We start from the raw sequence: 26,562 nt of genomic DNA on the forward strand, positions 1-26,562 counted from the left end.
GGACTGAGTGACAAGTTGCTAAAATGTGTCTGGAAAGAGCAGGAGTAGTATAATGATGCAAACATAGGATTAGGCTGAAACATTGGTCTATAGAACCCCACTGTAGGTGGCCAAAAATTAACTTAAATGTAGGTGATTTTTAATAGTTTAATGGGTGCATGTAGGTAAATGGACAGGCTTTCCTAAAAAAGTAAAAGGTAATGCCCATGTTGGAAAGATTCATTTATATCTGCAGCCTATTCGACATAAAGGCTGCTATGATGTGTTTTCTTTTACACAACGATGCTTTGAACCTTCAAACTTGGCATATTACAGAAGCAGCAAAAATCCATAGTCCACTTTGATCACTTAAGCACTACCAGCTATTGACACATGGCGGCCTCGCTAGGAGATCTTATGGGAAATGGTTAGGAGAAAATAAGTAATTAATGTATGAAAATAAAATTACATCACATATGCAATTATTTTGTTACGTATGTAGAAAGCAAGCAATAACACCATAAATTCCTTGCCTCATACAATAACTGTTCTTAAAGGTTGTGGAATCAACTGTGTTAGCTGCCTTTTTCCCTATGGACTCCAAATCCAGATGAGATAAAAGAAACCCTAGTAGTTGGCATGAGGCATTTGTCTACTAATATGAAAAACATCAATAGAGAAGATACTATTAGGTTTTCAATATTAAAAATACTCTTTCAGCCTAATCAGATGCGGTACTTCTACTTTCAGGGCATACCTTTACAAAGTACACCTTGTGGGGATATTGTACTTTTCTAAAATACCTTTCAGTTTTTTGTTCTTGCACTGGGAAATGTACCAGTGTTCCTTGATCTGGTTCTACATATACAATGTTCACAAAGTACCAGATCTCAATTTTTTTTAATTCACTAAGTTCATATGCCCAAATTGTGCAAATCCCATTAAGGATAAGAGAATGCCTTGGTAATGTCTCTCTACTCATAGAGGGAACTCATCAAGTCTCTGTTACCAAGCCTTAGCTGTGGCATCAATATTTTCGTTTGGTTTTAATGTTTATGACTGAGTCTCACTTTCCATTGTATTGATGCTCACCATGTTCTACCTTCACTAGTCAGTAGCAGCAGGGAATTTTACAAGTACGCTCACAAATTGTTTTCCTAGCCACCTTGAGTGGCTTGTAGTATACTAATGTATCTTAGAGCTTCAATACATTGCATTGAGCACCTGAAACCCACCAGCACATGCAAAGGTCCCTTGTCCAGTGTCCTTCTTTTTTTGCAGATGCTGCCATACGGTTGTATATTTAAAGTTGTTTAGGAATATGAAGATGTTTGATAATACCTACTATGTGTCATAAGCTGTTTTTCTAAATATTTTAAGTCAGTAAATTCTAAATTGTAAAAGTTATAAGAAAAAGTTACTTGCTTAGAACTTTAAATAAAAGGTGTGTCACAAGGAAAGACTACCACTGTGGGCAGTGCATTTTCTCTGGAAAATCATGTTTCTTTCTTTAGGTCATAACTGGTGAAGATACATCATTGTGCAAATTAGGAAGGACATGTTGCCTTCCTCTAATTACATATCGTTAATCATCGTCATATTAGTCTGGTGCTGTCCTGGGCTCCATGAGATCCTCAACAGAAGGCCACAGCAACATATCCAATTGTAAGGGTTTTCTGTAAATGTATTTTGACATATGAATATATTAAAGAACAAAAAAGATTCTAGGATTTTTTTTTCTTCTATAGACTGTTGATAAAGCCATTAAAGACCTGGAAGCTTCCCAGATCGTTGTCCATTGGGGTCATATCGAATTGGTTCACATGAGCGTCTGTGAACAGAAACCAAGCTGTTTCTTACCCAGGTAGAACACTTCCAGGAACTAGACATGTGAGATATAAACAATTCTACAGGGTACTGCTCCAACGGTGGACAGGAACCTGAAACCACAAAATATGGATGTTCCTCCAGCTGCTCAGAGGCCAATACCACTGCCATGGATGACATCTGCTCCTGTCCACTAGCATCCATTGAAGACAGAAACAAGTAGTTAAGACCCTATTGGCGTCATGTGGGAGTCTGTGAAAAAAAATCAACATGTTAATCTTAGCTCAAGTTTCATCCTATACTCTCCACTCCAGCGCATAAACATTTTTATGTGGGGGACTAATAACGCTGGTATAGAGACAAGAAGAGCTTTCCATATATCTCTTGCTTTTGCCACATTCAGTTTTCAATTATTTAAAAGATTAAGCATTGAATTTCCATATTTCTGGAGTAGGGGCCAGATTTAACAACATATTGCATCATTGAAGCAGTTGCAAAGTAGGAGAAACATGTGTTGAACCAGTGTATGTGCAATGTACAGCACACGTAGAAAGTAGGAAAAGTTCTAAAATATGCATGAGCAGAGTATATTGTTATAGAACAAATCCTATGCTAGACCTCCCACCCCACAGGGTTTTTTCTGCTATCTACAACCTGGTTGAATGTCAAGATGGTTGTCCAATCCTGTTGTGAGATAATGTAAAGGCATGCAATAAACTAGTTCACTCTAGTCTTTTTTTTGCCTGTCCATCCAAAGGGGTATTATCTTCCCTCTAATCTTGGCATTAGGATATTTAAATAATGTGCTGCAAGGCATCAGCCAAATGAGTCAAAGCAAAATGGAAAATGAAAAAGGTGCACCCACTGCAAAGCAATAAATAAAAGAAATAACCTTGAGAATAATTGGACTCATTGGTTGTTGCATAGGTGGAATCAGGGTGCTTTTGCCAATGTGCATATTTTTGATACACGTGCCACTCCCATGAATTCATACACAGGAGAAAACACAGGATGCTTTATTTCCGTGTTTCCCTATCCTGTGTCATTGCATGGTAATAAAGGTGATGAATAAGGTAATTATCACAGGGATTTGTGTGTGGTCCTCTCACATACGCTCTCTTACTTCCAGCAAGCCAACATGCTGCCTGATTACAGTACATCAATTAAGGAACATGTAGAATTGGCCAAGGACTCAAATTAGTAGGAATTTAAAACTCAATCTGATGGCAATGCAGGAGTTTAGATTACTATTTTAAAAGCGTCCACTTTATTAAAATAGTTATTTACCTGCCTAAAGCCTCTAGTAGCCCTTCATGAGATAATCCCCATGAGATAATCCCCAACTTTCACCCTGCTGGGAGGTGTGAGTTGCTCTCAGGAAAGGGAACAAAAGAGCCTTGGTTGGGAGGAGGTGTAACACCTCTCGGGATTGACTGGTGGATGTGGTCACCAACTCTACACATTTCAAAGGGGTGGTGCCAGTCACTAGCACATGTAACTCACACCTAGGCCTGCCCCAGCCATTGTCAGAGGGAGTTCATTTTTTCCACAAAAACACACACACACACAGGGACCAAGGGAAAACATTTCAGCCTTTTGGGATTTTAGCAGAGGAGGGCGCTGTAGGAGTGTTTATCGTCAAACTCCCAGGAAATTATGTCAAATTGGGTGGGGTTTGCTCCTGGTAACTTTTTTTTGTATTAGTGAGGAAGTCACACCACACTTACAAGCTAAAGCCACGCATAAAAGTGGGACCCCTGTATACCGTCTTCTGAGCACCTCAGGACCTCTGCAAAATTTAATAAGTATTACACCTGTTGAACCCTGACTATAGAAAGAGGACTACACCTACTGTAACCTATGAAGAGAGAGCCAAAAGTCTGTATTTGCATTCCCAATGTGCCCAGGACTGAAGAGTGGTCCCTAAGGTTAGTTTACTAGCCTCCTGTTAATCTCCAGGAACACAAAAGCCGAAGATTTTGCTGAACCCAGCTGACAAGTTCCAACTGAATTTGCCTTGGACCTTACTGGTGGTTTCTGGGAGATTGAGTCTTAAGCAGCAAGTGGTGGCTACACAATCCTGGCCATTTGGCTCATCATAGAGTGTACTCTTTTCACCCAAGGATTGAACAACTGTGCGTCGTGAAAATTCTGGGGGTCAAATTTGATGATTCTCTTTCTATGAAGGAGCAGATTCAATCAGTGGCCGGGACCTGTTTTGGAATTCTGCGAATGTTAAGGAATTTTCTCCCCTTGCTTCCATTCTTTAATAGGAAGACAGTAGTCCAAGCCCTGGTGGCATCAAGGCTGGACTACGTTAATGCATTGTATCTTGGCCTTCCTGAATACTTACTCGGCCGCCTACAGGTGATTCAGAACGTGGCGGCTAGAGCCGTTTTTCTGGCCGTGCCTAGAACACATATGTCCCCTCTTCTGGTCTCACTGCACTGGCTCCCGGTATGGAAGAGGATTCATTTTAAACTGTTGGTGCTTGTTTTTAAAGCCTTCCATAAGATAGGTGCCCAGTACCTTGGGGGAAGATTCCAGCACTATATTCCACGTCGAACCCTGAGGTCTTCCGCCAAGTCTCTGACCATCACCCCAAAGATACGGCTCTCCCGCATTGGAGGCAGATCCTTTCAAGTGGTGGCGTCTCGACTCTGGAATGGCCTGCCCATCACTCTCAGACAGGTTCAAGATCTCCTTGCTTTCAAGAGACAACTCAAAACCTGGCTTTTCAAACTATAGTTTCCAGGGGTGGCGTGTGTGGCTCTGTGTTGTCGGTTTTTGAGACTTAGCGCCGGGCACTCCATGGAGTAGCCGTGCACTTTACAAATATTGGCTAACATAACTTTTAAAAAATTCATAAACTGTCTCTAAAAGGAATCCGAGGGTCCTATTGGATCTTTGCTGAAGCCACAGCTGACGCATCGCTGTACTGATTGACCTGGCCATGGAATTACTTAATTACTTACGTCTAAAATGACCATCTTCAATCTCCTGGTGAATGGACTTCACTGAGGCCAAGGTGGAAACTGCAACTGACTGCCGAATAGACTCTTCCAAGCACACACTCCGCCTGCACAGAGCTCCTTACATCAACCGCAACTGCCCCACATGTTCAAATAATGCAAAGTTATGATCGGGAACAGGGACTCTTATAAGGCCACCATTGATTAGCTGTTCTTTGCATCCCACCTGCAGCTGAACCTGCCAGCGACCCCTTTGACTAAGATTTCTCCCCAAGAAAAAGGCTAAGTCAGAAGGTAAATTTTTCACTGGGATGATCCTGGCCCCTGAATCTGACCTGCTCTTCATCTCAGTCAGGCCTAACTTTTGACTTTGATCCGGTCTAGCATGACCAGATTTCCATGGTTAGCTCTTTGCACTTTTTGGCACTAGAAACATCTTAAACTTAAAACAATCTCAGGTTTCCTACATCTGATGTTTGTTGTTTAGGTGTCCATTTACTCATTAAACTCTTTATCTATGTTTGTAAGTAAGAGAGGGATTTTTATTGAGTTGTATTTCTACTTTTTAACTGTTTTAGTACTGACAAATGCTTTAAATCCTACTTCTAAGTTAGGCCTGCCTGCCTTGTGCTACAGCTACCAAGGGTTGAGCTCAGGTGTAATTCATCAAGAATTAACTGGACCTAGTAAGGATTAGTGTAATTATTACTTGTAGAGTCATCTCTCCTTTTCAACTAATAGTCCATTATCTGATACAAATAAAAAATAAACCAACTATTGCAGTGCATAGGGTTTTATTTATTTATAATTCTCATTGTCACTTTATTGGCGAAACCTATACTGGTGAGAAGGAAAGAAGCTATGTCCATAATATCATATTTGCTGGAAAGTAGAAGGTTTGACTTTTGGGAGACATTTTGAAAGTTATTGACCAGCACAACAGCATTACAGAATTCTGGCAGTTATCATAATTTGTGCCAATTAACTATCCCGACTGTTTATTTATGAATCTCTTTAATATTTATGCTTTCTGTCTGAGCTCATCCACCCCTTTTCATCATTGCTACCTTGCATCTTTTGAATGCTGGATTTTGTTCTGGAGAGCAGTGTAGCTCTTGTTATAAAATGTACAGGTAGTGGGTCTTTCCCCACTACCATCTAGTAAAAGACATCTCACCACAGGATATTTTTGTCAGGGAGCCATGTCTTCAGAGTGTGGAATAATCATTATTATGTCACTATAATCAACAGTTTGTCCATTAATAGCTTAGTCACTGTCATAAACCTCTCCAAATTATGTCTCTGTGAACCCATATGCTCACAGTAAGAGGTATCTTTTAAAATGAACAACAAAGTGATGGAAGGAATGCATGACTTAATCTCAGCCAATGACAATCACTCAGTCCACATCCCAGACCATCCTTATTCACCCACTATTCTACTACAGACAGAAACCAGGGTTGTGCAACTCGGCCTTGTTCTAGCTCTAAAAGGATTAGTCAAACCTAGCTGCCAGGCCAGGTGGCCTCCAAATGGAAACACAACCAACTCCAGACAGGTTCTCCTCTATTTAGGACTCGACCTTGAGTCCTGTGGAATAGTAAACACAGAACCATGCCTGGGCATACTTATAGCACCTATGTAGTCTATGGCAACAAACAACAAAGTGATGAAAGTAATTTTGAGTTAATCTTAGCTACCAATGAATGCTATTGGCTGCATTCCAGATGATTGTTGTTTGCACACTATGGCACTCTAGACAGAGGCTAGCTATATGCAAACCAGTCTTGGTCTGGCTTCAATAGGAATTGTGAGAATCTAGTTCATTGGTTAAAAGGGGGTGACCCCAGTTTAAGCAACCACCACAATCCCCAGCAGTGTGAACCACAAAGGTCACTAAATTAACCTGTGCTCAACCTTCTAGTACCTTGGTGCAAAAGCAGTCAAGCTAAACTTTGGGGCAATGTGTAAAGTATTTATGTAGCACACAAACAGTAACATAGTGAAAACACAATACAAGAAAAATCCCTCACCCATTTGGAACAAATAGAATAAATCTTCACAAATTATTTGACACCAAAATGACGGAAATCCACTCAGGTGAACTGAAGATATACAATTTTAAAGTTTTAAGTGAAAATACTGCCAAAAAGCACAAAGCACCAACTGTGGTTATCAGGTTGTAAGATCCTGTATTCAGGATGCATCACATAGTGGCAGTTCTGAAGAAGCTGTGGTGAAGCAATGTTTAGTCCTGCATCATCAACGAGGATGCCTTCTATGAAGGACTTGCACTCCGGAGTCTTGCGTCGAGGATGCATCACACAGCCACAGTTCAGAGGAAGCTGCGAGACTGCAATGCAAAGCCCAGCATCGTAGTCAAGGATGCTGTCAATGAGGGGCTTGTGATACAAAGGCCTGCACCAAAGATAAATTGCGCAACTTAGTTCCAAGGAGTCTGTGTGCTGCAATCCAAGGTCGTACGTAGGAGATATGTTGCACAGCAGCAGTTCTGATCTGGCTGCGAGGAGTTGCATCGTGCTCTGTTGGTTCTGCTCACAGGACCACAGTTGGGCTGGCAGAGCACCTTCAGACCCACTTCCAAAGATCCAGGACTGTGGTGGCAACCCTTGGTGGGTAGGAGTTACTGCCAACAGAGACCAGTTGCTGGGTTCAAGGTGGTTGGGGACTTTTCTATCCCTGAGGTGCTGAACAGAAGGCCAGCCATCTAGCCCTTGTAGTCACCCTCTAGTCTTGGATTCTAGATGCAATTTCAGTCCTTCTTACTCAGGCAGCAGGGTGGAAGGGCACAGGGGAGCAGAGTAGAAGTTCTTCATGCAGAGCATCACATCAGTCCTTTTGAGTCTTCCACAGGTCCAGAGGGGTTCTGAAGAGTGGGTCTTTTATAACTGGGACCTCCTTTGAAGTAGAATTTCCGAGAGAATTCCCTTTGAAGTACTTGAAATTTCCTGACTCCCCTCCCCTGGCTCCAAGCTGGTTACATAACAATGCAGGGGTGACCAGTCCTTTGTGTGAAGGCAGAGCATAGCATATTTAGTTGCAAGTGGGGCTGTGCGTAGATCCTCTCCACCACATCCTGCACATTCGGGCTCACCTAATCCCTCTATTGTGTGGCTGTCTGTGAGCGATAACCAAAGACCAACTGTCAGCTACACCCAGTCATGTGATCCGGGAATATCCGGCATGCACCAAATAGTTAAGGAAAGAAAATCTCAACTTTCGATAACTGGCATTTTCAAAACTGTAACTTAAAATCTGACTTTACCATTTAAGATGATTCTTGATTATAATTTCTCAGACACCAAACACTAAAAGCATACTTGTTCTCAGTCAAAGGTTAGCACTTTTTAAATGAAATAAGGTAACCCAGTGTTATCCTATAGAAGAGAGAGGCCTCACAGTAGAAAAAAACAAATATTGGACTTTTCATTACCAGAACATATCAAACTTAAAAGTATATGTCAAACCTTTTAATTACAATGCACCCTGACCTATGTGCTGCCTAGGGCCTACTTTAGGGTTGACTTGTATACAATAAAAGGGGAGTTTAAGGATTGCAATGGGGTTATATTGCCAAGTGGATTTGGCAGTTTAAAACTGCATACAAACTGCAATACCAGGCCAGGGATATGTTTTAAGGGGCTACTTAAGTGGGTGGCACAATAAGTGCTGCAGGTCACTAGTAAACATTTACAGGCTCTGGCTATATGGTATATGACTGTATATGGGACTAATAAGTAAATCAAATATTCCAATCAGGTGTAAGCCACTTTTACCATGTTTTAGGAAGACCAAACACACATGTTAGCATTGGTTAGCTGTGGTAAAGTGCACAGAGTCATAGAGCCAACAAAATCAATTTAAGCAACATAGGAGGGTGAAGGCAAAATGTTTGGAGGAAGACCACCCTAAGGCTGACAGATCCCACAGGAACAGAGATATGAACTAATCAAGTAATTCCACATAAGTATACTGACCAGTGTCTAGTGGCAGACATGTGCTCTGCAGTGCAAGCAAGGTCTTCAGGTGATCATTGTTCCTCCTGGTGGCCCAAAAGAGTCACAGAGCGTGCAACAGGTGGCCTGCAGGTTGACACCCCATTGATACTGTTAGCAACTTCAAGCTCTGGCGACTCCCCAGATTTCCCACTTCGCTGCTTTGCAGGTCCTCATCAATACTACATGAGTGGTACCAGGGAGTGAATCCCTTGGGTTCCTAATTTGCTGTGGATATTTGTGCACCATAAAGAGAAGCAATCCTGAGAAGAAACAGAACTCCTAAAGGATTGGGGGTAACAGTAATTCTCCCTGTCCTTCCATCTATGTGTGGTAGGGTATGGGATTGCCTGGGTGCTTCCTGAGTCTCAGGGTGGGGTCAATGGCAGCTGCCTTCAGTTGAGTAGTGTTGAGTCCAATCACCAATCTTTCTCCGGCCCTCATTATTGTAGAATTGGGAAATAAATACCACCAACCTATTCTAACTGGAGGATGGTGGGCAGGGTCCAGTTGTCTGGAGAGTAGTGTATAAAGCAATGTAATTTGTTATCTCCACCTGGCCATTGATTTCAGGGACGTGGGTGAGGGACCTTGGTGAAGGAAGGATTGAATGGCTTAGGGCTAACTCAAGGCATTGTATTGTGCGACTTGATTCATCAGAGAACTAAAAAATGTTTGCATTCCTTTTCAGTTCAAACACTGGATGGCCATATGACAGTGGATTTTTTGACGGACACAAGCTAAGACATCAAATTGGAAGTTCCTGAAAGATAAGTTCAACACATGCTCAACTGTGTTTGGATAGGACTGGTGAGGAGCCTCAGTGGGAGAAGAATCCTCTTTTATTTTCGATTTTCAATACCTCTTTTTTATTACCTGTTTTTTTATGAACAGGTTGAAAGACGTTATATTTGTTTTGGTTCTTACTGTCACAAGATGCATCCTTGAAATACAGCTGATGACATGCTTTGGTTTAGATGGAACGATGGTCATGGACGTGCAATAGCTACAACCTCAGCATTCAAGAAGGGTAATGAATGCTGTTGTATTTTCATGACATTGGAAAGAATTTAGAGGACTCGACTTATTCTTCTGTATGCTCCTGCTGCGTCCTCATCTAAAACGAAGATTGTGGCTTGCAAAGTGTTTCCATATCTTCATTGGCCTTTCGAGAAGACTGCTGGACACTACTCCTGAGGGTGTTTTTTCTGTATTGTGCATTACTGAACATTTATGAGCAGTGAAGACCGTCAACGTGTGTTGAGTAGGAGTCACACATTTTTATGATATTTCACCTTTACACACCTTGGCAACTGTTACTGCAAATTGTTCTTAACCTCACATAATGACAAGTAATCAACCTTTTCTGTGTTTTTGTTTCAGAATATGTTATTTAGTCGTATGATCCCATGCTCTTAGAGCCAGCCAGCCCTCTCCAGAACGTCTACAGTTCCTAAGGCAAAGTTATCAAACACATTGGTGCTTTTTTCTCTATATAGATTTGTTATATAGTCTGAAAAATGTTTTGGTGGACTTTCCTGCTTAGCCTTTATTAATATGGGTATCAACAGAACAAATATGTAAGATGAGGAGCTCTTGTAGTTGTTTTGAGAAACGTAACATAAAACCCAATTAAAGGTATTACCTTTTGTTGGTCAATGAACAATGCTGATGTCAAGCTTTACATGCTGCTAAGGTCCCTCCCCTAAACGAGTCTCTGGTCAGTCCATCCTATAATTAAACAAATCAGGTTACAACAAAAGGCATTCATTTGTTAAACTTCTTGTAATGAAAGGAAATTAATGACTAGGTGATCAAACAAACAATGTGTGGTCTTTTATATTATGTCAGTCGTGTTAATCACTGCAGAAAGTGCATTTGAAAGACCATCAGCCATTGGTTGTGATTAGCATTTACTTTGACTTCTATTTAAAAAACTGAATCCACAAATGCTCTGTAGAGACATTTCATCAGCAAAATGTAAATCAGAACATACTGTGCATATTTCTGCTTCCAGTGGAAATTATTGATATAGGACATGAAAAACGCAGGCTCACTAATCCAATTCAGGATGGCAACCACGTGGTATTTAAAGAAGCCATACACATGTTCCAAAAATCAAATATTTTGGTCATTAATATTATGTTTTATCCCATCAAAAACTGTTTATATATGTTTAGTTTAGAACTTTTGGTAAGCATTATTCTTACTCAGGTGCCTCTCCATTTTGTGAACTGCCTTGAACCTGTCAAATCTTAAATGACATCTGAGGAGGAGAGGTAGTGTATCGTGGAGATCTACAACCGTAGTGAAGGTGCAAGATAAAAGCATACTGTTTTATCATTGACGAGAAAAGTGTATATTGATCCTAATTGAAGATGCAGTCTTTGAGACTTTGTTTATTTGGTGTCATACCAAGAAGTAAATTACACAATCAAGCCCTTCAGACTAATGCTCACTATTTTGGTAAAACAGTTAAGTAAAGTGATATTATAAAAACCATCACTGACTATTAGATTCTGGCGAGGACACTTCTTTATCCAGGAGTGGGTAGTGCTTTGTAGTTAATTCATGTTTTGGTATGACATTTATTTGCACGTACTGTCCTTAGGACGTTAGTATGCGTAAGAGGTTATTGCTATTGCCTATAATACTGGGGAAAGCTGAGGGATTTCATAGAAATTGGAGGCTGTAGCTGATTGTAAAGTAATGAAAATACTTCCACAAAAGGAAAGGTTGCTTCCCCCTGTTATTGCAGCATGCACCTCCTCGATAGGACCAGACCGCACCTTCTATGAGCAAACGCTCTAGGGCTGGTATTTAATCAAGATTGAGTTAGCATATTATCTTTCTTAAACGGGTAAAATGATAAGCATGGAATCTCCAAAGGTCTACCATATTTACTTTTTCTAAATTCTTTCCTCCTTTCAAGCCATGGTAACCTCAATTTACTTCTAATCTAGATGACACACAGAAATGCAGCACCTCATTGTATATGTGACCGAATATTTGCCCATGCTTAGTGACACTGAATCCTGTCGTACTGTCTTAACTTGTTGCTTATGATCCAGTATCTTAATCATTGCTGTTAGCAGAGTAAGGTTTGCAGTGTTCTTTTTTACATTTTTGCATACCTGATTAAGGTGATGCCATTCATCAATTCACACAAAGGAGAACAATACACTTAGCGACTGACAAACAGTCACTGGTTATTTAAAAAATCGCTTACAATAATGTGGAGCTGGCAAATTTGTCCAGTACCCCTGAGTGCTTCTACCGCGCCCATTCTCAACACCGAGCCCTAAAGAACATCATGCATGCTGCAGACTATCTGATTAAAAATATAATAGGGTCAGTCAAATCCTCAGAAGCCTGAGCTGGCTCGCTCTCCTGCTCTGCATCTCCTTTTTAAATCTGTTTCACGCAGATGATGCAGGTCGCAACCTACAACCTAGCTACCATTCCTCTCCTGAAGAAAACCCTTCTTCTCCCATCATCGTGTACCATCCAGACAGCACTTGACTCACCTTGCCGTCTGTACCTCATACACTGATTTTACACCTCTCAGATGTATACACCCTTTTTGGGATGCACTCTTTTACTTTGTAGCCACGTTTACACTATGCAAGTAAAATACATATACACTACTAAAGACCATGAAGGCCTTTTTATGAATAGTATGAATTTATCATATCTATTTTTGGAAAATCCTCTACGCCCAAGAAAAAAACCGAGAGTCATTTTCTTTTAAAAGGGAATGCCTTTGTAGATCAGTGCATGCTCCTGTGTTTCCTTTTGGCTGCCTCGTATTAGAGGATTACAATACTTGTTAAAAGGAAACTTTCACATAAACTTCCTCGCTGACCTATCCTTCCTGAGACAAGATGTTATATGGCCTGATGAAGATGAAAATAAATAACCCATATCCGCACGTCTGCCTCATGTACTTCCAACCAAGTAAGAAGGAGCTGCACGTTTTGGTGCACCAGAGATGACCATCTCGTTTAAAATCTGGGGAGACATGTAGTCTAACTATATAGACAATGGTACATGGTCAGCACCAACATTCCGACATAAATTATAAGTAAACCAAAAATGATCTTCACAAAATATTTACATGTATGCACATTTTCAATGTATGACATTTCAGGAAATGTTACCGTATCAGCCATTAGCTCTTCATCTACATATTATCAAGGTATATAAATGTGGAGTTAAGTATAGTAATTCTATATTTACATATAAATATATATTATACTTCCTTTACAATATTATGGTGGTCGATATTCTGGTCATACTATAATTGCAGAATTATATTTTGTACTTAATATTCTGCTAGTATACCAGAATGACAGGTTTTAACCAAGTAATGCTGCACTATGGAGACATCCAGCAGCAAAGAGGGCTCTTTAAACTCTGTGCATTAATCCAGGTGCATCGGTGAAAGATAACCTTTTCAAATGTTGGTGGGCATTCAATCCCTACTTAGGAAGCTACTATTACTTCTGGCTTCTGAAAAAAACATATTTCCTTTTTTTCCACCAGCCATATATTTTTATATGCAATTAGGTTGCGAGCCAAAAGCGGGGACTGAATTAATTAATTTTGAACGCATTTTTAAAGCAACTTAATTGCACGCTTTTTATTTTGACCAGTGATTTCAGTATTAGTTTCTGTGGAAGTAGTAGGTTTCAGTATTACCTGTCTGCAGTGTTCACTAGGGTAATCCCACTTTTGCCAATACTTTTTGGTAGCAGTGATAATATAATCAATACAGGTTGATGTATTGTGTTAAGAAACAGCCCACAGAGAGTCAGCACTTTTTCGTAAATGCTATAGCGGCATAATATTTTGTGTCAGAGATAATTCAGATTAGCACATGTCAGAAATTTATGGTGAGCTAGTCGGACCTTGCCTTATAACAAAAAACATTTTGAGTGAGTAAGTCAAATGTAACTATGACTTTTCATACGCTGACAAATGACTTCGCACTTGCTTTAAAGAAGGTACATTCTATATACCTACCTTTGTTTTGTTTTTATTCTAAATTTAATTGTAAAGATCTAAATATGTTTCTTTTATATAACGTGTGTTACAATCTGTTCTCAGAATTAACTTCTGCACTCTTTAGTTTTGACATATCATTTTCTTTCAGCAATATTGAAGAAATTATTTTCAGCAGGCATTGTCAATGACAGTTGTTGTCAATTTACTGTGGAAACAACAGTCCTCAAACTGCCTTAAATTCAAGCCCTTCTTTTCAATCCAACTTTCAAAGGAACATTCACACGTCTGTCCTTTAAAATAATGTATTTTAGGTAAAATAATGTGTTGTGTACATGCCTAGTCATATACGTCTAGAACACCCTTCAGTGACTAAAATATATTTTTTTAACATTACAGCCGCCTAGTGTGTTTTCACATAATGCAGATTGGTTCATGCACCTCTTTTGCACCGTCCATGATGGTTGGACAATTTGTCTGTGACAAAGCTCCGAATCAATTTACTATTGTGCCATACATGTGATGATCACTCCTTCTTGTCAAATGTTGGGCATGAGGGCTCGTAATGATCGATTCTTGTTGGGAGAAATGTTACTGCCACGCTTGAATGTCCCATTTTGATGACGTTTGCTTGCAAAGGTTGCATTTTAGGAAATAGACGTTGATTGTTAAGCACCACCTGCAGAAGTAGACATTTATATGTGAGGAATGGAACTGTTCATGAAGACTTGGCAACTATAAATGCTACAAATCGACAAGGAAGAAGCTTGTACTAAATTTTTACCTTAGTTGGAATAAAGCAATTCGTCTCTCTTCAAGAAACAAATGTGGGATTTTCAGAAATAAACACAAATCACTATCATGGAAGTAATCATCTGTCCAAATATTCAAGAAAACATATTTACTTCTAGAGTGGTGTGAATCCTGCCTCAGACACATTGCCATGTTTTTCATATTTTATAAATCATTATAACGTAATATATTTTACTTTTTTGTGAATTCGTACTGTATACGTTCATAAGTGTGTGCCTGCTTGGCAAGAAGGGTGTACAAATCTGTCTACTCAATGTACAAGTGTGAGAAATGAGAAAATTTGCATTTCTTATAAAGGTGTGTGGAAGAGTGTGTGGGTGTATGTGTGTGTATGTATGTAGGTACACGTCATATAATCTTGTTAAATATAATCAAGTTGTTCATACGATTGGTAAATGTGAAGTCTTCTAAAGTATATGCCTTCTTAGTTGTCTTTATGGTCCATGTAAATACCAAATGTTTCAAACTGTATACCTTAAATGTTACAGAATATTACATTCTTATGTAGATTACAAAGTCGTGTATAAAGTCATGCTACAACAAACAGTAAATTAAAAATAAATTATGCACATTACTATAATAAATATACACAATCAACAGAGGTCCATTTGGTAATTCATTTTTCCTTATCAACAACAAACTTTACTTTATTTGGAAGTAGAGTTTCACAAAATCTAATAGACCTCCCCTCAAGACGGGCATGTTTTTGATGGGTTACAACATCAGCTTTCATGAACACACACATGCCTACCTGTCAACCCAATAGCCAATACTGACATTTTACACCTGCTTCCCCACCATCTGAGATCACTTTTTCATATGTCATAGTTTCCTATTATAGTAGAAGAGCCATCTAGCCGTAAAGACGATACAACGTTCTCAGACAAATATTGCAATGCTTCTGAGCCCTTAGGAATATCTGCATTTGGCATATACCTGACATTTATATGTAAAGTATACACATATTCCAAAGGATCTCATGGCACTGTTGTAGGGTGACTAGATTTTGAGTAGCAAAAACCGGGACAGGCTAGACATTAAGGTAGGACTAAAATATTTTGTGTCAATTTTAAATCTGGCCTGTCCCATGTAAATATATTTATATTAACTAAAAAAACAAAGGTTACAGGGACATTATAGTTGGGTTCAGATTTTACACACACAAAACCATAGAAATTCTGCAGTTATAGTTATCTCAAGTAACCATGACTCATGCCCTAAGGTAATTATAACTCATGCCCCCACCATGCAAAGTGTTCCTATTAATAATCTTACAGCAAATGTTGCAGTGATATTATCAATTATGTCAGAAGATGCTAGGAGGGATGTAATAAGTGGGCTAATTAGCAGTGCTTGATGAGGGTGCAAGTTATACTTACTTGAAATAACTCTAACTGCTGAATTTCTGTAGTTTTGTGTGTGTAAAAATCTGAACCTAAATATAACATCCCTGTAACCTTTGTTTTTTTAGTGAACTTCTAAGGTTTTTAACTCTATTTCCTAACTATAACGTACCTGTAACCTTTGGGTTTTAAAGTACATTTCTACTTTTTTTGAATGCTATTTCCTAACTGTAACATCCCCGTAACTTTAAGTATTTTTTGTGAATTTCTAGGGTATTTTAAATTTAAAGTAATATTTAATACTATACGTTAATCCAAACCTGTTCCGCACATGGCCTTCAGATGTGCAGTGGGGGTTGGCTACAGGGCATTCCCGCAAACTTCCCCAAGGCAGCAAACATGGCCCAGGGGACCCCATCCCTGGAACTGCCAAATGTATTTAGGGAAAGGTATAAGTGGCCCCCTCCCCCGGTGCCCACTACTGTATTTATGTGAAAAGAGATAAGCAGGCCCCCTCCCCTCGCCAATTTCTGCCCCAAGAACGCCCTCTTCTGGGGCCTGGCTATATTGTAAATGGGGAGAGGGGCACCCCCCCCTCCCTGAGCTAATTTCTGTCCCCAGTGACCCAATCTCCCGGCGCTCAGAATATTATAAAGGAGTAGGGTGCACAGAGCTCCCTCCCTGGGCCAACATTAGCCACAGGGTCCACATCTTTTGGGGTTTGTACAGTCAAGAATAGGGGAGAGGTTCGCATGCCCACCTCCTGGGCCAATTGTGGCCCAGGGAACCCATCCCAGATGGAGAGGAAACTTGTAATATGCTTGGCAGGACCAAGGCGACCCTGCCAAGCTTATTGTAGCCTCTGACCACCCTGCCATCATCAGAGAACGGTGGTTCATTGGCGACAGCGGTGGTCCCTGGGCACTGGCAGTCCGACCACCCAAGTCATAATGGGGATGTCAGACCACCACTGTCACGCCACCAAAAGTCTTGCAGTCCTTGGACAATCAGACTCATAATTAGGCCCTTAGTTTTTGCTCTTGCTTGGCGCGAGCTTTAAAATTGCTCCAGCTGATTGAGAGCTAACACTGGTTTCTGTGATCACACCAGTGCAGGCAGGGAAACCTCTTTGTCCTGGGGGTGGGCTTCCCCAGACATAACTGGAGCTGGCCCTGGGGGATGGGATCCCCAAGGCTGAAAATGGCCCAGGAAGGGGGGCCACAAGTCCCCTTCCCTAATATGCTTATTATCCCAGTGCCCCCTCCCCTTATTTTGCTGATGGCTGCTCCCCGGGAGTGGCAGTCCCTGGGGTCACAATCGCCCTGGGAGGGCGGTATGTTCCCCCTCCTACTCCATTAAAATGGTGCCCCAGGGAATGGGGTCCCCAGGATCAAAATTGTATTGACAGGTATCCTGTTACTGTATATTGATGTTATACTACCCTGAATGGGCTATCGGACTACATACATATTGTGAGCAATGTGGCATAACATTGATCAAACTACCACTCGTATTCTATCTATACTTGTCTCTATCGTAACAGGTATCCTTTGACTATGATTGAATATTTATTCTGCCCTGTATCGATTAAAGTCAGATTACAGTGGTCACCTCCTCACGCACTGTCAATCAGTTATATACATGATTGCATTTAATTATAAAGTTCTGGACTTGTATAGGATGGATCATGTGTCCCTGTAGTCCCCAGGTCACTAGGAACCCTGATAGAAGGCTTCATGTACATAGCAAACATTATATATTTATTTTCATTATTATTAACAAAAATACACAATCGACACAGTTAATAATTTCTAAGTAATGACGAATCATTGACTCAAGGGGGAAAAGAGAGGTGTGGGCAAAGTCTCTGGAAATTCATTACATTGTCTTTTTAAGATAATTTCCATCCAGCTGATCATTTCTCCTATCGTTATAGATGTACCAACAACACTTCCCAGCTGGTCAGGCCATTTGGGGTCTTTAGTTTGCATATCTATAAAGTGCCTAGATTCAAGCCTGTGGAATGTCAACACTCTGTCCCCCCTCTGGCATCTAGGGGTACATGATCCATACAAAAGAAGCAAAGAAGATTTCTGTTGTTATCTTGCTGCGATGCAAAGTGTCTCGCTACAGGATATGTCACATCTTTGGTCGCTATTGCTCTAAAATGCGTACTTTTGTCGGATGTATAGTATAACTGCCAGTGGGACACAAGACAGCAAACTGTAAAAGCTGTATTGCAGTTCATAAATCTCATGACCACCTAACTTGCACATCAGTATTGGCAGCTGCACAGCAGGATGAAATGGAGTGGATACTTGCGTGAGTGACACAGAAAAGAAGCCTGGGCAAGAGCCTTTTGAAATGAGGTTTCCCCATTCTGATAGCTACCACTGCTGTCTCAATAATCCTTTCTTCCCTGGAGCTTTACTAATGCTGGCAACAATTCAGTGCACGTCAGAAACACTTGGAATTAGGTCTTCCTTTTGTTTTTGTTTTTTTGTCCTCATGTCTGCAAATCTTGTACCACCCGATCTATCCGACCTGCTGTCCACTGCATTCACCCAGGGTCCTGACATAGCTAGAGAGGACCGCCACCTCTGCCGGTGCCTCGGTGTAATCATTGGAATGCTTGGCCAATTCCATGATCTCTGCACCACTTTGAAAGATCAGCCCATTGTGCAAAAAAGAAGCCTGTTTTGCATCTCAGATCTGAGCGCCAAACCCAGACAGCCCCAGACCCAGTCCTCCACCTTTGGGGGTAACGGATCAACCCACATCTTGCTGACTTTCCTCTGTGTGATGAGTATCAGATAAAATAATAACCCACTCTGCTGCCACCGCGGGATGTTGGGCGTTACCATGTCAACTCCCATTAGAACTAAAATTGAGTTCATAACAATCACCACCACAAAGATATCTCTCAGGATAAGCTCTATTCCACTCCAAAATTCCTTTCCCTGGGACACATGAAGAAAATATGGTTATCATTGGCTTCCACACAGCCGCACCTTCTGCACTTGGGGGGGAGGTGATGGGGCAAACGTAGCTATTTTGAATGGCATTCAATAAAGCCGGTTATGGGTGAAGAAGTGGTTTCACTTTAGATTCGCTGGTTTGACAACTGAATATAAGAGCTTCAAAGAGTTGCTCCAAACTGGTAGAAGATCCGTCTCTTGAAAGACACCTCTCCACACTGAATACGGGGTTTTTAGATTATTTACGTAAGTGGTCAAGAGTCTCCAATACCAAGCTGCACCCTCCTTACTCTTGGGGCTAACATCCTGCAGGGAAATCTCGAAATCCCAATCACCCCATCTCCTTTTTCAAGGCTGTAAACCAGGAGGATAGTTGCACAAATATAAGCCTGGACAACTATCTCCAACTTTCAGTCCTAGGACTTCCCAGGGAAGCAGGTCCTTGAGTTGTCATCAAATCAACCCAGGTAGTAATTCCAGCCCGCCTTAATGGGAGACAAAGGCCTTCTTTCATACAGACAGGTGTACCAGGGAAATCCCATATTGGGGCATTGTCAGAATAGTAGCCTAAGCAAAGCATTTTCCTGATCCTGGCTATAAATTCAATGCAGACCTCAACATTTCAAGCGCACCTACTTGAAGAATCTAGGGGCACCAAACTTATACAAGAATCTCTCATCACTCAATTCTCTAACCCTTTTGCCCAGGACCTTCCCCCAAGTAGAGTTATTGGGTTTCCCTAACAACATCCGCACATTCTTAAACTGGTGCACTGCGCAATTCCTGTTTGCTTTTTAGTTTTTTTGGCCTCATATCACTGGAGCATCTGCAAATCTCGAACCACTCGATCTATCCGCCCTGCGGTCCACTGCATTCACCCAGGGTCCCGGCATAGCCAGACAGGACTGCCTCCTCTGCCTTGTGTAATCATTGGAATATTTGGCCGATTCCATGATCCCTGCACCACTTTGCAAGATCGGCCCATAGTGCAGAAGGAAAGTCTGTTTTGCATCTCAGATCTGAGCGCCAAACCCAGACAACCACCCTGACCCAGTCCTCCACTTTCAGGGGTAATTGATCAACTCACATCTTGCAGAATTCCCTCTGTGCGATGAGTATCAAATAAAATAATAACCCACTCTGCTGCCAACGCAGGAGGTTGCGCGTTATAATGTCAGCTCTGACGTATAGATCAACAAATTATCTGCATATAACGTGACCTTGCGGCTATAGAAAGGGGAACTAAAGGGAGCAACCTGTCCAACCGCTTTTAGAAGTTGCGCCAGGGTCTCAACATAAACATCGAAAAGCAGGGGTAACATGGGGCAGCCCTGTTGCGTACCTCTTGATACACTAAAACTAGTAGTCAATATACCATTGAGGAAGATCTTGGCTGACAGTTCTCATACAGCATCCGGAGGGTATATATAAAACCCGAACCAAATCCCATGATTCTCATAACCTCCCAAAGGTACAGCCAATACAATCGCTCAATTGCCTTGTCCATGTCTATTAACCGCATCACTGCTGCGGCGATTTTTGCGCTGTGCGGCGTTTTTCATTATCCTGCTTTACATGACGAGCTCAGCTCGTCATCAGCACACGCCACCCGTGGGTGATGACGAGCTGAGCTCGTCATCAGCAGCGAAGGGGTTAATATCACGGCCGAGGGAACCTAGCAGGTTGTGGTGAGATCTATTGTGCCTATAAGTTGTTGTGTCAACTCCTGAATCTGTCTCTTGGGGATAAACTCCTGCTGGTCTAAATAGATCAGCTGTGGGGCAAGCTTTGCCAATCTCCCTGCCTAAATGCTCTCAAAGATTTTATAATCGGCATTCAGCAGGGAGATTGGGTGATAATAATCGACTCTGCTAGGGTCTTTAGAGGGTTTTAGGACCAGTACTATTGTGGCCTCCTTCACGTTTTGGGGATCCGCCCTCCCTGCTGATATATTGAGTTAAACAGGCTCTCCAGAACGGGAACCGGTTCTTCTATTGAACGTTTGTATACTTTCACCGGCAGGGTAACAGGGCCGGTGGCCTTACCGTTCCTGCTCTGACATCGACATGAACGGATCTCTTCCTTTTTAATTGGGGCATCCAGCCCCTCCCTGCCCTCCGTTGTCAATCTTGGCAATTGCATTTTCCCAAGCCAGGCTTTAAGTGAGCCTTGGTCGGGCGGACCTTCTCTGCATATAGCTGGGAGAATAGGGATATGAGGCAAGCTTACATTTCTTCCATCTTATCAGAATCATCCCCCCTGTGGTTAACTATTTACTGCCTGGCTTTCCATGCTAGTAGTACCCCTGGTTTTTCACCATACTCAAAGTTCCTAATACATCCTGCTTACATTGCTCCCTACATTTCTGATCTAAATTAATCATGTAGGGCCATATGTATCATTCCAAACTGCGAATTTCGGCGTTTGCAATTGCAATTTTGCTCAGTGGTATGTATGAAAGAAAAACAGCCTCGCAAAATAAGGAATTGCAAAATTTGCGATTCATTATTTTGCAATTGCATTTAAGGAATCGCAAATTGCAAATCCCTAAATGCAATGTAAGAAGCACAGAAAAAGTGCAATTTGGTTTAAGGAATCGGAAATTACCACCAACTTCAAGTTGGTGGTAATTTGTGATTTCTCTGGAAAATTCACTTTTTTGCATTTTTAAAAGTGCTATGTGGCACACATGCATGCCCTTAGGGCATGTATGTGTGAGGTCATGTATGTTTGCCACATGTGCACACACGCACATTTCAGGGATGAAACAGGCTGTCCTTTTGACACCCTGGCACCCTTGAAATTGCATTCTCAATTTGCGATTCTGAAATTGAGAATTGCAAATTGAGAATGTCTTCCCATTAATTCCTTATGGGCCTCTAGTCCTGTAGGAATGAATAGGGAGATATTTCTTAATTGCGAATCGCAATTTGCAATTCAAAATTAAGGAATATGTAGGATTCAAAAAATTATTTGCAAATCCTACATACATAGCGTTTAGCGATTCTAAAATAGCGATTCGCAAAAAATCACTATTAGAGAATCGCAAAACCAAAGTTTCATACATATGGCCCTTAGTTCTGCCTCACCTCTACCAATTGCCTTTGCAATTGCTCCTTTGCTATATTCGATCGGGCCAAGCCGCAGAAGATCAGCCTCTAAGTATCCCACTCAATCTCCAATTCTTTTTTCTTGGTTTTAAAATGAGCCAGATTTTGCAGCACCCCTCTACTATATGCCTTGAAGGTGTCTCAACAACATACGAAGAAGTGGAACCCACATTGTCAAGAAAATAGACCGTACTTGCTCGCTTTAATAACCCACCAATCTTCAAATCAGAAAGAATAGCCCTTTTGAATGTCCAAATTGGTCTAGGCAGGCCACCATAGCCTTTTAAGGACATAGTGACCGCAGCATGGTCGGACATATGGCCGAGTAAAATATTAACTGCTGTAATGCCATCTGCCAAGATTCCCTCCACAAAGAAATAATCTAATCTAGAAAAGTAGCCATATTTTTTACTGTGGAACATAAAGCCTTGACTGGCTTCCATCATCTCTCCACACATCGAGCAGAGCCAGATTGTACAGCATATTCTTAAGGGCCTGCCGCATACAGGGGGCTTAGGCATACTTCTTTGGAGTACACCTATCAAGAGTTGGATTGAGGAGGACATTGAAGTCCCCCTGATAATTAAGGGAGATGTGACCTCCTTTGGATTCCACTCCATATTAGATAGATGACGAGGGTTATTAATGTTAGGCCCATAAATGAGAGCACATACTAATTTACTTCCCCCACAGCCCAGATTAGCAATAATCCACCTCCCAGAGTTGTCAGTCTTCGAGGATTTTATAACACACCATGCACCCCTCCTGATCACAACTGCTATAATCCTCATTGTTCTCAGTCTGCTAAGAGACCAGAAAATTGTCTATCCAACTATACTTAGAGAGGGGGACCCTGCACTCACTGGCAGCTAGATGAGTTTTCCGCGGAAGAATAACATGGGCTGGGCTTTCTTCTAGATGTCTCATGCCTAGCCTTTACCTATGCTTTGCCCTAAAACCATTTACATTCAAGGACAAAATAGTTAGCTCATTGGGCCCCCCATCTAAATAGTTTTAATTTAATACTATGCAGAGCTGTCTGCAGCGCTATGTTCATATGCAAGAGTGATATTGAGGACTTCTTTTTTTAATTTTTTCCCCACTACTCCTCACCTCATTCCCACCCCACCCCACCCCAATCCCATCTCCAAACCCATCCCTGTGACCCCATCCCCCCTAACTTGGGAAACCCTCCCATGATTTTTAGGCATGAATGACTAATGGTCTTCTCTTGGAAGGAACTAACAAAATGAAATAATTACTATAGCTGGTCCAGACTCTCCCCGTCAAAGCCCACCCCCACCCAGATTGGATCAAATACCTACTCTTTGCCTAATTATATCAATCAGACCATCCACTTCCTTCACCGATCTATAATTGTACATGTGATTGTTCCAGATTATCTAGAGCATATCAGGGAATTTCAATTGCGCTTAAGTACCAAGTTTATGCAGCTCCTCCATCTTCTTCCCCAACTCCCACTGCTTCTGGTTAGTGGCACGGCAAACATCTGATCTTATGAAAAATGAATAGGTACCAGTAGGATAGGAGCCATCCCTTAATGCCGCAGCCAAAATCACCTCCTTAACTGTGTACAAAAGAAAGTTAATAAAAAATTTCCCACGTTTCTGCCTCTGGGGATTTCTTTTAGAAGGGTCCTGATGCACATGTTGGATCTCGGAGGCAAGATCGAAATCTAGCCTATTTTTCAGAGCTGTGCCCTGCAACAGTGAGATGACAAAGGTCTTGATATCCGAGCCTTCCGTGGATTCAGGAACATTGAGAAGTCTAAGATTATACCTGCGTGAATAGTTTGACCCTTTCTAGATCTTTCCACAGCCCATGGCTTTGTTTGGACAGACAACTTACCCCTGCGGTATTCTTAGCAATGTCTTGCCGCATAGTTGTCACCTCCTGCTCCAGTACTGCTGTTCGGGCTGCCACCTCTTCAAACTTCTGAGCTAAGCCTGAAAAGGAGGCCTGGATATCTGCCTGATTCTGCTCAGAGATCTTGAATCTGCTCCTCATCTCTTCCTTTAGTCCCAAAAGAATAGAGGGCAAAGACTCCTCCAGGGCCACCCTGGGAGTATTCCCTGTATCCATCTCCTGTCGGGGGGACCCCTCCAGGCTATATTTGTCAGGGAATGCGAGGGCTTGAAACCTGTTGACCGCAGGAACTGAAGTCAAGGCCAAACTCTTTAGGCCATCTTGTGGGCCTCAGAGGACAGGCTGGACCTTATTATATTCTCACCTGCGACTTCACTGACGTTCTGATCCATACTAGAGTGATTCCGGCTTATTCTCCCTCCAGTACCTCCTTCCACACTTAAAGCTCCCAGGGATGCAAGCACCTTGTAATAGAATTTTAAAGAGGGAGTTATCTTTACTTCGGATTGGGGCGCTCTCCTGCCCCTACACCTGCTCCGAGGACACTTCCCTGCAACAACTTATCCCCCTCTCTCTAATTTAGGAGCGGGCCCCTCTTACCCACTGCCTGGCTAGACAATGTACTCTGGCTCCTAGTAGAGGCTTTAATTTCAGGGACTAGCACTACAGGAGGGGGCAACAATGCTGGCCCTGCTTCAGATGTAACTAGAATGTCCCTGGTGCGCAGGGTATGCCTGCAGATTTTCTCTGCAGGATTAACACTCCTGTTCTGGTAGCTTTTGCCCCTCTCCATAGGCAGGGGAGGCTGCCAGCTCCTTACAGCACAAAGGGATCCCTCATCTTTCTGTGCCTCATGTGTAGTGTACAAATAAGAAACTCCTACCTCCTGTCCTCACCATGGCCTCTTACGAGGAGCACTGCAGTTAGCCCGGAGACAATCCCAGCCACCTTCCAGCTTGTGCTGGCTCTGCCTCCGCTGCCCTGGGACAGCACTGCGGCCTCAAGGCAATGAAGGAGCTCTTTTGCGGCGCTCTCCCAACGCATGACCCGTAGCGATGGAGAGCCGCCACCCACCACATTCACCTTTAAGGCAGATGCATGTACAATCCTCCAGACCCCCTTCAGCTGGACCCAGAAGAAGGAAGAAGGGTAGAGAAAAACAAGGGAGCAGGGTCGGTGGGGGGACCCACTCAGCATAAAGAAAACATTCCTTAGAGGAGACCGCAGCCATTTAGCTGGCGGCCGCCATGCTCCCCCGTGTATGCAGAGGTCTTCCTTTTGTCATCTGTTGTCACTGAGCTTGCTGCACAGAACTTGGGTGCTAGGACGTGTACCTGCACCAGTAACTTCAATTACCCTCATGATTCACCTGCGCTCCGGCCGGGGAGAGGTGGAGTTTTGCAGTCTTGGTGTGTGGCTTTCTCCGTGAGTGCTGTGCCTGCTGGCTGACCGGGGCAAGATCGGTCTGCAGTGATCGAGCGGCTTCCCTGCGCCGCTGTCACCTGTTGACCTTGGGGGTGAGTGCTGCCTGAACTACGCAAATAGACTAGGGCCGCCTCGGGCCTCCCGCAGCTGCAGAGGCCCTAACAGTTTGCGCCCTGGTCTGGAACTGCAATGCAGGGTGGGTGTCACCCGCCTGCATTTTTACTCAGCATTTTTCCCCTCTGCCCTGCGGCGAATGCAGCCCCCACTACTCTCTATTCTCTACTTCAGCTCCTTATATGCTTAACCTGAAGCTGCTGGTCCGTGGTTTGTGGGGCAGGACTACGTGCCCCAGTGTTTTTAGTAGCCAGATGCCGCCATCACTGGTCCTCATGATCAGGAGTACCTACTTTTGCCGAGACAGCCTCATGCAGCGCAGGAGCCTGAGGCTGCTGGTCCCTGGTTTGTGGGGCAGGACTACCAATCAATCAATTAATCTACCAGGGGTTTATAAAGTACACTACTCACCCGTGAGGGTCTCAAGGCGGTTGGGACGGTGCCGCTCCATATCAGTCTAAAAGTCAGGTCCTGAGGGACTTGCTGAACATGTGCAGGGTCGGGGAGCATCTGATGTTTGCTGGGAGTTCATTCCAGATCTTGGCTGCGATGTAGGATAAGGCACTGGCGCCTGCTCTGTTTCTGTGGGGGATCTCTGCCAGGGCGAGGTCAGCGGAGCAGAGGTTCCTTCTGGGTACATGGAAGGAGAATCTCTCGTTGAGGTATTCAGGTCCGATGTTATGGAGGGATTTGTAGGCGTGGGTGAGGAGTTTGAAAGTCACCCTCTTCCTGACAGGGAGACAGTTATTGTTATTGTTATTTGACATTTGCTAAGCACATATATCATCCTTAGATCTCATTGCTCTGCATACGAGCAATCACAGTAAGTCACAGAGAGGACGAGCTGGGGGCAAGGGGAGTTAGAATAATAGGGTTTTGAGGGACCTATGGAATTTCTTATGATCGCTTTCTGTTCTGAGGTGTAAGGGCAGAGTGTTCCAGATAGTAGGGGCGATTTTGGAGAATGACCTGCCGCCATATTTGACAGTGAAAGTCTTAGGTATGGTTAGGAGATGTTTGCTGGCTGAGCGGAGGGTTCTTGTGGGTTGATATGCGATTAGTTTCTGGGATAGGTAGCGGGGTCCCTTTCTGTT

At 42.5% G+C, this 26,562-nt stretch overlaps 1 protein-coding gene across 1 annotated transcript in view; it reads left to right on the plus strand.

Annotated features, from left to right (window-relative positions):
• The window catches only part of SLC6A2 (solute carrier family 6 member 2), a 1,509,850-nt gene extending 1,496,965 nt beyond the window's left edge, over nucleotides 1–12,885 (plus strand). The window contains exon 15 of the mRNA XM_086945193.1: nucleotides 9,486–12,885. Within this exon, the coding sequence (XP_086801319.1) occupies nucleotides 9,486–9,509 (24 nt within the window). The 3' untranslated portion in view covers nucleotides 9,510–12,885. The remainder of the gene's footprint in view (nucleotides 1–9,485) is intronic.
• Nucleotides 12,886–26,562: the final 13,677 nt, after the last annotated feature.

Source organism: Lissotriton vulgaris, chromosome 12 (genome assembly GCF_964263255.1).
Source record: "Lissotriton vulgaris chromosome 12, aLisVul1.2, whole genome shotgun sequence".
Lineage (NCBI taxonomy): Eukaryota > Metazoa > Chordata > Amphibia > Caudata > Salamandridae > Lissotriton > Lissotriton vulgaris.